Source organism: Pholis gunnellus (genome assembly GCF_910591455.1).
Source record: "Pholis gunnellus genome assembly, chromosome: 14".
Lineage (NCBI taxonomy): Eukaryota > Metazoa > Chordata > Actinopteri > Perciformes > Pholidae > Pholis > Pholis gunnellus.
The window spans coordinates 18,150,381-18,160,923 of record NC_136541.1 but is presented as its reverse complement, the minus strand read 5'-3'; the positions used below and the strand labels follow the sequence as shown (position 1 = coordinate 18,160,923).

Below are 10,543 nucleotides of genomic sequence, written 5' to 3'. Positions count from 1 at the left end.
CGCATCCGGTCAGGAGGTTTGACCACTCCAGGACACCGTAACGCACGGAAGACCAGAGTAACGTGACCACAACGTTTCGCGTATCTGCAAGAATCACTGCCAAGCGGTAAGTCATCCGTAGAGATAAGTCTACAATTCAATTTTGTTAAGATGCATTGAAGAATTTGTAAAATGTTGATAAGTCGTGAGTGGAAAGTAAAGAATATATATATAACATACCATTAGTTTGTTTCCATAAGAATGTGTCACTGCCACTAGTTCAGGGGTGGCCAACCCGCGGCTCGCGAGCCGCATGCGGCTCTTTGCCCGGTTTCATGCGGCTCTTACGTTCATATCGAAGTTTGTATTTGTGTTTTTTTAATGTTCGTGTTCGCTTCGCTTGAGTTAAATACGGTATTTTCGTCAAACGCGCATGTGCGGCCACAGATTACGTTCCTCGTCGACCCATTTAACGCCGAGACGGACTGTTTGAAAGCCCCGCTTTAAGTAAAAATGTAAAAGTCGGACAATTTACAAATATCCGTTGTATCGCGCAAGGCGGAGCTCCTCCCCGATCCGCACGCGCCGCGCACACCTCCACCAGCGTATGTGACAGCAGCAGCAGCAGCAGCCACCCTCCCCGCCCCGCCCCCCCCCCCCCCCCGCCGACAACCGGCCCTTTGGGGGCAACCATGATGCTGATGTGGCCCCAGAGCGACAATGAGTTTGACACCCCTGGTGTACACAATGTTCATTGTTGAAAATGACTGGCCTGTGGTCTTAGGAGTCAATTTCTGTCATTATCATATTGGTGTGTGACATTTACAATAAATCTGGCTGAGCAAAGGTATGTGTGTGTGTGAGGAAGGGATAGGGTGATGTTCATGTGTGCCCATGTGTATGATGTGGCTCTTTGCGGTAACACAGTAAAAAATGTGGCTCTTGGTCTCTGACTGGTTGGCCACCCCTGCACTAGTTTATATGTCGAAGGTAATCATGCACAATAATTTAATTGCACGAGAAGTATGTGAACCGTGTGTGTGTGTGTGTGTGTGTGTGTGTGTGTGTGTGTGTGTGTGTGTGTGTGTGTGTGTGTGTGTGTGTGTGTGTGTGTGTGTGTGTGTGTGTGTGTGTGTGTGTGTGTGTGTGTGTGTTGTTCCAGTGCTGCCAGTATGGAGGGAGAGGCCCTCTCCGCCCTGTGTACCCCGGCTCTGGTGGTGGATCTGGACAAAGTGAAGAGAAATGCAGAGAGGATGATTGAACGCTGTCAGAATTTGGGGGTCCAGCTTCGGCCACACATGAAGACCCACAAAACCCTGTATGAAAACAGACGCAGAGAGACACACTCACTCAATACATTCATACATATCTGTCACACAGTTCATTTATTTAAATAGCACCAAATCACAACTAAAGTGATCTCATCATGACGCTTTTCATGTCGAGCAGGTCTAGATCATTCTCTTTCATTTACGGAGAGCCAACATTCCCCCATGAGCAAGCGTTTGGGCGATGGCGGCAAGGAAAAAATTCCCCTTTAATAGGGAAGAAAAACCTCAAATAGAGCTGGGCTCTAGGTGGGCGGCCATCTGCCTTGACAGGTTGGGTTGAGAGAGAAAGTGACACAGAGATGCACAGCAACAGTGATACTAACAACTACAGAAATGATAGAAATATGATTAGTAATGACAATAATAGTAGCAGTGGGCATCAAGCAAAACCACGGCAACAAGAGCAGCCTTGATCCTGGCGCAACCATGATTCATAGCAACCTGTGAGATGAGAATGGTCCAAGGCAAGCCGGAACCAGCATCTAACTATAAGCGATCTCACAGAGGAAAGTTTTAAGCCTGATCTTAAATGTGGAGAAGATGTCTGCCTCCGGGACTAAAACTGGGAACTGGTTCCACAGGAGAGGTGCTTGATAGCTGAAAGCTCTGGCTCCCATTCTACTTTTGAAGACACTAGGAACCATAAGAAACAGAGCATGCTGGGAGCAAAGTGCTCTAGTGGGGTGGCAGCGTACTAAGAGCTTTTTAAGATGAGGTGTTGCCTGACCATTTTGGGTAACATCTCTTTTCCTAGTTCTTGTCAGTACACGTGCCACAGAATTATGGATGAATTGGAGAGTCTTAACAGACATATTGGAGCTGCCTGATAATAAGAAATTGATAAGTCCATCCTAGAAGTTACAAATGCCGGCACCATGTGCCTTATTTTTGCAATGTTACGTATTTTTAAGGGATATTGACATGGTCTGTGTAATTGTGTTCACGTCTAGTGAGTGTGCTGACATTTTGACGGGTGGATCACGGAGGTGCATTGTGGTTTCCACACTGGCAGAGGCCTGTTTCTATGCCGACCACGGGTTTGATGACATCCTCTATGCATACTCTCTTCCCTTTGATAAGGTCCCCTCAACTCAAACTCACACGCTTGAAAGTGTAATGTTTTGAATATGTGAAAAGTGACAAAATATTTTAAAAACTTGATTTTTGAACACTTTGACAGTGCCACAGGAGCTAAAGCGCTGATCTAATGTAAAAATGAATGTTGGCTTAATTCCATTTAGCTGCTGAATTCAGTTTTAGGGTCCTTGTATTCGCTGTACACTGTTACGCCTTTTCCTACTGCTTTTTCTACTCTGACGAGTCAAACTGTGTGTGCACAAAGGTGATGGAGGAGCTGCTCACAGCTGTATCTCAATAAAATAACTTGCAGGTGGTCGTGAAACAGCTACATGTACTGTAGATCTTGGAAAACAACAGATGTAATGACAAATGTAGGAAATAACATGTCGCTTTATTTATTTGAAAAAAGTCGCTAACTACAAATAGACAGTAGTATTCTACTGTATGACATTTATTATGTAGTACATACTTTATTTACTAGTATTATGTAGTATCAAATTGAGAAATAGCTTTGCTTTTTCACACCACACATTACAGCAGGAAAAACACATTTGGGCTAATGTAATTAATTAATTAATGACCGCTCTGTTGTGTACCAGTGAGCCAGCATGCAGAGTAGCTTGGCCCTGGAACATTAAGCATTAATGGTGATCGATTGATTTTCCAGCCCATAATGCCGGTCAGTGTACTTAACGTAAATCTGAAATCATTACTCATAGCTTTTCTATTTTTTAGGTCTCATCTCCCAACATTGCTCCAAATAATCCCCCTGACTGACGTCTGTGTGTGTGTGCTCATAGGTGGAGCGCTGTGCAGCACTGTCGGAGAGGCTGGATCTCTTCCAGGTGCTACTGGATCATCCTCATGCTCTTGATCAGCTCAAAAGGAGACCACTGAAAGACGGTCGGCTGTGGCACGTCTGGCTCAAACTCGACTGTGGCAACGGGAGAGGTAAACACGCAGGGAAACCAGGACACGGCTCATCATGGGCTGCTGAAGGCGAAGCGCCTGTTGATCTCCTGTTTGCTCTCTGCCGTAGCTGGTGTCCTGCACTCAGAAGCCGGGGCGCTCAGACTGGCTCTGGCCATCGCCGAGACGGCGGGCGTGGAGCTCACAGGAGTGTACGCTCACTGTGGGAACACCTATAACTGCAGAGGAGTGGAGCAGATACAGGCTGTCGCACAGGAAACCACCGACTTGACTCTGCAGTTAATGGAAAAGTATGTAAAAAAAAAAAAAGAAAGACAGTAAAATGCAAGTAGAGGCCAATTATGTCATATTTAACCTGCCACAGAGAATGATTATAATACAAGCAATGTTTTCTGAGGTACACATTTTTTAATAAATATAATTTGGTTTACTTTTGAATGGCATATACACGTGTACATGTTTTTGAAGGTAGTCCAATTATACGTTCTCTGCTTGACAAAAGTCTTGTTGTTTTATGATTGTAGAAGAAAGTTCAGTTAACAAGAAAGAACATTAAACTTCTGATTTGTCAGAAATGTAGACTTGGATTAACACGACTTGAAAGTTTGCTTAATGACACTGTCAACCTTTTTCCAATTGCACATGCAGCTTGTTGCACTGCCCCCAAGTCACTTAAAATGTAAATGCAGATTTATGTTGTATTACCTATCGGCAGTTATCACATTAAGACGAGCGCACCTACTCACATAATCTATTATATTTTGTTCCTATGAAATGCTGTCTTCGTAGAATCATTCTGTAAACTTCTCTGGATTTGTTCTCTGGCAGACTGAAGGCTGCCGGCATCACCTGTAAGTCCAGCATTGGCTCCACCCCTTCCTGTAGTCACCCAGTCAAAGACATGGCGCAGCTCAGCGAGGTGCATCCTGGAAACTATTGCTTCTATGGTGTGTGTGTATGGATGTAGCTGTCGTTGTATAAGTGCACCAGTTTGTTTATTTGTTCAGGCAGATGAATCCGGTTGTCTTTTTTGTTGTGGCTGTCTTCCAGACGTGCAGCAGTCGGTGATTGGCTCGTGCTGTCTGGAGGATGTGGCTGTGAGGGTTTTGACGAGAGTCATCGGACACTGTCCTCACAGGAACCAGCTCCTGATTGACTGTGGATGGAGTGGACTCAGGTACCTTCAGCAGTATTGTTTACCTGCTTACTGTTTTAAACTGACATAATCCTGAGTGATGTATGATAGCATACTTAAATGACCGTAGGGGAAGGAGTCTGAGGGCAAAAATAATTGTTTCAATTTATTTCCGCTCAAATGACCAATGATGCTCCCCAACAGGATACATTTAATCAACACTAAATCACAGTGTTTATTCATCGTTGCAGCTATCTATTGTTTTGATATTTCCTTTAAACCCATTTGTGGTCGCTGCTCTCAGTCTAGATGGAGCCGGAAAACTTCCCACTGGATATGCTGTGATTGAAGGACACACGGACCTCAAGTAAAGTCATCTACTCCTGTCTCTCATCTTTATACTTAACTCATGTGTGACTGAAGTTCTGATGAAATATGTTTCCCCCCAGGTTGTTATCTATGACCCAGGAACACGGTAGAGTGGAGCCCATCTCAGGACCGCTGGACTACAGCAAATACCCCCTGGGCTCCCTGCTGACACTGATCCCCTACCATGTTAGTACAGTTCAATGTGGAGCGTGTGTTACTGCTGTGTCAGCTTCATCGTGTCACTCGACTCTTGTTTGACCTGGTCTCTGTTCATTTTACAGTCGTGTGCCACTGCGATGATGCATCCCATGTACTATGTGCACTCTGAGGGCCGTCTGCTGGGGAAGTGGACACCAACACGCGGGTGGTGAACTAGCTGGCTCAATGAACACGGGTTGAAGGAATTCTCAGAGCAACTCGTGGATAGATATATAGATGGATATAAGTGTAGAGGTTATAAAACCACTGATTAAGGAACACCTACTACTTTTTGTAGACCAATTCTCCAAATGTTGTATTTGAAGGGTTTGAATAGTAAAAAGCTTTTGGACTATGTTGTCGCCTGATCATTTCATCAAAGCCACCTAGCTGTGTTTATGAAAGGAGTCAGTATGTGAATGTCAATATACTAAGACCAAGACAGCAGCAACAAAATGCCATTAGGCTGCTGTCAGTATGTGAGCACTCACTGGAGGCTGAAACACTAAACACAAATACTATGAAAAGCATGGGTTATGACTCTTGTCTATAATTAATGTAGCCTAGATTTGTCTGTTTTAACCTTCCGCTTTCAGGAGTGTTCATTTATTTTGGAATATCCATTATTTTGTTTTTTGCACGATCTTCAGTTTTGTATTGTCTCTAAATGTAATTACTGAAAAAGAGAAAGACACTTTGCTCAAAGTGTGTACTGCAGAACAACAGGCGCTGGTAACTACATGTTGGATATATGTATAATCGGTAAGTACAATGATCATGAGCCTGTTGAAGTGAGTTTATAATAAATGATCATTCATGATAAGCTTTTATGGACTAATTTTACAGTGACTAGCACAGCCTCTGAATAATTGTGGTGGTTTATTTTTTTCTGACTAAATCAAATTACTATAAAGTTACTTCTACTTGTTTTATCTTGCACATTTCTAAAATAGGTCATAATGATAATAAACTTAAAACTTTATTAACATTTATTATAACAGTTAAGTTTAATGCCAAATTACTCTTATTGTTATTTCCAACAATCATAAAACTGTCTCAAAAGCGAAGAGGTTGTGCTAAGTGCATCCTGGGAAATGTGGTTTTATTGAAGCTTACGTTCTGATTGGCCAGCATATGACCTTTCGCTTGTCACGTGGTTTAAAAACTTCAGGAGGATGGCGCGGAAAGTTGTCACACCACACAGTGTTGCCTTCAGTTCATAAAAGTGTTGTTTACATTTTCCTCCGGCGACACTTACTCATTATCTGGTAAGTTACCGTTAGTTAGACGCATCCGGTTACTGTTCCTCTTGTCCTTTAGACATTCAGTGCGCAGCCGCTGTCTGTTGATGCCGACTGTCCACAGGGAGACTAACTTAACGTTACCCCACACTGCACTGTCAGCTAACGGTGCGTTACCGTGCCCGATAGAGCCTAACTAAAGTAGCGTTTTAAGACCCCCGCTGAGTAACGTCAGTTAGCTTTTAGCTAGCTGCTGTCACACTGTACGTTGTATCTCCCTTTAGTCATCATGAGCGTGTTGGAGGTGAAGTTCGTTGGTGATGGAGATGCTCTGGAGCACATCGTGGACAAACAGGAGGGTATGTGGACACACACACTCTTAACTTCTCCTGCTTGAATGTTTGGGGTTACGAGCAGGTTCGCTGGCTACTCCGTCTCACTAACTAACGGCCTGTCTGTCTCTCTGTCTCACTAACTGCCCGTCTGTCTCTCTGTGTATAACGTACAGGCGTGCAGAGCAGCAGTGGGTCTGTTCAGAAGATGGTAACATTTAAGAGCCCAGCTGGGCGACGAGCCAAAGAGGATGCAGAACATGATGGGGACGAAAATGGAGTCCTTAATGAGCAGAACTATGTCCAAGCTCTAGGAACAGACTATGCAGAAGGTGAGTTAAACAACTGCATGTTCTTGAACACCTGTTGTGGGTAGTAAACCATGTCCAATTATTTTTCTCCAGCTGTCTTTGTCGGGATGTCTTTTATAGAACTGCTATTCAGCCTGCTGCTAAATGATGAGAAACAATACCCAGCTGCCATTTAATATGCACTCAGTTATCCATTTTATTCGGTACACATAGCTATGCAGTGTAATCAACAGCCCTGCAATACACCCTGTTGTTTGTGTTGAAACCATAGAGATGCGACAGTGTTAGAGTTTGTTGTTGATGTGCTTCCTATGAGGGTATTTTGTTCACCCCGTTTACATCAACAAGAGTGGGCTGAATTTATCTACAGGATAGTAAAATGTAATATTTCCATTACTTATCAATGCATAAACACACCAGCCCCTATTCCTCCTGGTACAGCCTGAATTAGCACAAGGCTGTTGTGTTAATTGCTGCTAATCATACCCTAATGGTCCCTTCACGTGGTTGCATCTCAGTTACATACTTTCCCTTTGTTTTTGCAGAAGATGAGGAGGGTATGTACAGAGTGGCGGGGTCCTCCATTTTCACCTTTCAGAAAGCCAAACGTGGACACAGCATGGCCCAGACTGGTGAGAGCCTTCGTCCTCTTCTGTTATACGACGGGTCATACACATGATTAGTAACTAAGGTTTTCAGGATTGTACACACTGTATTTTTGTTTTCTTTTACAAATAGCAAGTGAATTGGCTCGGACTCCTGGGAAAAGCGTGAGCTTCAGCCCGACCCCCAACATTGAACCCTCGACTCCCACCCGAACAGGCCGCAGTGAGTTCAGCACACTTCCCTTATTGTTTTCGTGTCCATCCTTTCCTGTGTCCATTTGCATAGAACCAAGTGTGTTCTGTGTCTCTCCGACTAGACCACAGAGGTGGAAGCAGGACGCCACAGAGGGTGAGACCAGAAGGGATTTGTTTTGCTCTCATACACACGACACGTTGGATCCAGCAACCTGTTTTTGATGATGTTGCCATATAAGCAGGCTGCTTTGCTGCAGTGTCATATATATATATATATATATATATATATATGTTGTTTTCTCAGTGTTACCTCTGCTTTTTTGCACGACAGAGCAAGAAGGTTCAGTTTGTCTCCACGACACCCCACAGGCTCAGGAAGAGAATGACAAGTGAGTGTGACGACGGAGGTGGAATCTAGTTAATACGTAGAAAGTTAAACTTTTGCTAAGCTGTTCGATGCTCTCAGCTCCCAGCATGCGGTCAGACAGCGATAGTGAGCTGTCGCCCTCCGACTCTGAGGAGGAGGAGGAGGAGGAGGAGGAGGAGGAGGAGGATGTGATGGAGGAAGAGACGAAAGTAAAGAAAGAAGACAAGGAGAACTTGAAGACTCTAAGAACGCCCAGTAAAGGGTCCTCTGCAGCGCTCTACAAGACTCCTGCCAAGAAGAGCAAGACCACATCTGAAGCCCTCAATCAGCCCAGTATGGTTGAGGAGTATTTTGAAGCCCATGGCAGTTCGAAGGTCTTGACTTCAGACCGCACCCTGGAGCGTTTACACACCCCTAAGCTTGACAGGGTGAGTATATGACCGCCTGTCGTCTAAATGTATTCAACGAGCCGCGCTCCCGTGTCATTGAAGCGCCTCCTTATTTTCTGTTTGCAGGAGACTTTGGTCCAGCTTTTAGGAGGAAAACCGTCCTGCTGCTCGAAAGAGATCCAGCAGCTCAACAGCAAACACCGGAAGCACTTTAGCAAATGGATGTTACAGTTACAGTGAGTGTGGTTGGCACTTTCTTTCTTTTGCGTGGTGTTTGAAATGCAGTACAAGACAGAACGTGTCTCTGTGTTTGCGTGTGTAGGTTGGGATTCAGTGTGCTGGTCTACGGTTTAGGCAGCAAAAAATCTCTGCTGGAGGACTTCCGTGTGTCTCACCTGGCTCAGGAAATCCACCTCGTGGTCAACGGATTCTTCCCCTCCATTACTCTTAAATCAGTCAGTATACACAGAAGAATCTCTTCCATATTAAAATGCTTTATTGGTACAGTCTATGTCAAGAATTCAACTGATGTGACCAAACCGATTTTTGCATCCAGCCTTGTGGTATTGATAGTTAGATTTTCGTCTTTCTTTTTCGTCTATGCTTTCATTGCAGATTTTAAATGCTCTGACATGTGAGGTTCTAGAGCATCAGGGAAGTTTCCGGACGCCCTCGGACCAGATCCAGTACATCGCTCAGACCCTTAAAGAGAGTGAGTGTGTCTTGTCATTCTCTCTGTCTTAAGCTTGTTTGAATTCTGCGTTTTGACAATTGAAGCGTGTCCCCGCAGGCCCAGATCTCCATGTGTACCTACTGATCCATAATATAGATGGATCAATGCTGCGAGGAGACAAGACCCAGAGTGCACTGGGGCAGCTGGCATCCCTGCCCAACCTGCACATGGTGGCGTCTTTAGACCACATAAACGCTCCAATGGGTGGGTGTTTTTGTGTGTGTGTGTGTGTGTGTGTGTGTGACTGTACTGCCATGTTGATCATATTGAAACGTATTCTTGTAGCTGACTCTTTCCCGTGTGTTTCCAGTGTGGGACCAGTTTAAGCAGAGCCAGTTTAACTGGTTGTGGTGGGAGTGTGTGACCTTCCAGCACTACGCAGAGGAAACGTCGTACGAGAACTCGCTCCTGGTGCAGCAGACCGGCGCGCTCGCTCTCTCCTCCCTCACACACGTGCTGCGCAGCTTGACACCCAATGCAAGGTACCACATACACCTTGATATGATTAACTGTCAGAGCTGTTGAGTAATTCATGAGTTACTTAAGGTCTTCGTGGCTCTGTGTCCTTTTTATTTTGCAGAGGAATTTTCCAACTGTTGGTGAAATTCCAGCTGGAAAACAAAGATAACCCTTCATACACAGGTACACACACACACAACCTCTAAATGCTCCACAGGTCTTTCCCTATAAACGTATATTTGTTGCTTGGTGATTGTCATATTTTCCTGTCACTGTGTGCAGGATTGTCATTCCAAGATTTCTACCAGCGTTGTCGAGAGGCGTTCTTGGTGAACTCTGACCTCACACTGAGGACTCAGCTGACCGAGTTCAGAGACCACAAACTGATACGGACACGCAAGGTGGGGTCCTGTTTCACTACAGAATTACCTCATTCAGTGTCATAACTATCTGCAGACTGCTTAACATTTATTCCCATGATGCTGCAGGGTGCTGACGGAGTGGAGTACTTACTCGTTGCCGTGGACGCGAGCACGTTGATGGATTTCCTGGAGAACGAAGAGGCCGACTGAGAAGAAAAGGCCGACTTGTATCGCGTGTAGTTCATCCACTGACTTAACCAGCTAAGGTTAATGGATGAATCGGTCACTGAGAGAAAGGCCCGGTCACATCTGATCTACATAAGACGTGAGCCCGGCTCACAGGCTCTGCACACTTTTGAATGGATTGAATCTAATTATTAGTGAAATGTTTTCACTTTGTCAGAAATTCCCCATCATAGCTCTGTGACATTCACATCTTGTGTTTTGATGTATACATGTTTTAATCTAACACCTGTGTAATTAAAATAAAATCAACACTGAAGAGTAAATAAGTTATTGCAATTTCA

At 44.5% G+C, this 10,543-nt stretch overlaps 2 protein-coding genes across 2 annotated transcripts; both read left to right on the top strand.

The window, feature by feature from the left end:
* Positions 1-73: 73 nt before the first annotated feature.
* On the top strand, positions 74-5,349 carry LOC306706260 (D-serine dehydratase). Its single transcript, XM_079173260.1, has 10 exons — positions 74-106; positions 1,142-1,297; positions 2,261-2,390; positions 3,191-3,341; positions 3,430-3,610; positions 4,149-4,267; positions 4,371-4,497; positions 4,760-4,822; positions 4,905-5,010; positions 5,106-5,349. The coding sequence occupies exons 2-10, from the start codon at positions 1,152-1,154 to the stop codon at positions 5,193-5,195; spliced, it is 1,113 nt and encodes a 370-aa protein (XP_079029386.1). The 5' UTR covers positions 74-106; positions 1,142-1,151; the 3' UTR covers positions 5,196-5,349.
* An 848-nt stretch (positions 5,350-6,197) lies between these two features.
* On the top strand, positions 6,198-10,438 carry orc2 (origin recognition complex, subunit 2). The gene is made up of 16 exons (XM_079172594.1): positions 6,198-6,290; positions 6,548-6,622; positions 6,772-6,927; positions 7,452-7,538; positions 7,645-7,734; positions 7,829-7,860; positions 8,038-8,095; positions 8,173-8,501; positions 8,589-8,698; positions 8,785-8,917; positions 9,078-9,174; positions 9,253-9,399; positions 9,506-9,677; positions 9,776-9,837; positions 9,937-10,055; positions 10,143-10,438. Exons 2-16 carry the CDS (start codon positions 6,553-6,555, stop codon positions 10,224-10,226), a joined length of 1,746 nt encoding a protein of 581 aa, XP_079028720.1. The 5' UTR covers positions 6,198-6,290; positions 6,548-6,552; the 3' UTR covers positions 10,227-10,438.
* The last annotated feature ends 105 nt before the right edge of the window (positions 10,439-10,543 follow it).

Bases quoted from the DNA above. Each gene is read 5' to 3' on its own strand.
- LOC306706260 (XM_079173260.1), top strand. From the start codon at position 1,152: ATGGAGGGAGAGGCCCTCTCCGCCCTGTGTACCCCGGCTCTGGTGGTG. The intron at 1,298-2,260 runs GTATGAAAACAG...GTTCACGTCTAG, and splicing joins ATGAAGACCCACAAAACCCT to TGAGTGTGCTGACATTTTGA. The intron at 5,011-5,105 runs GTTAGTACAGTT...TTCATTTTACAG, and splicing joins TGACACTGATCCCCTACCAT to TCGTGTGCCACTGCGATGAT.
- orc2 (XM_079172594.1), top strand. From the start codon at position 6,553: ATGAGCGTGTTGGAGGTGAAGTTCGTTGGTGATGGAGATGCTCTGGAG. The intron at 6,623-6,771 runs GTATGTGGACAC...TATAACGTACAG, and splicing joins CATCGTGGACAAACAGGAGG to GCGTGCAGAGCAGCAGTGGG. The intron at 10,056-10,142 runs GTGGGGTCCTGT...ATGATGCTGCAG, and splicing joins AACTGATACGGACACGCAAG to GGTGCTGACGGAGTGGAGTA.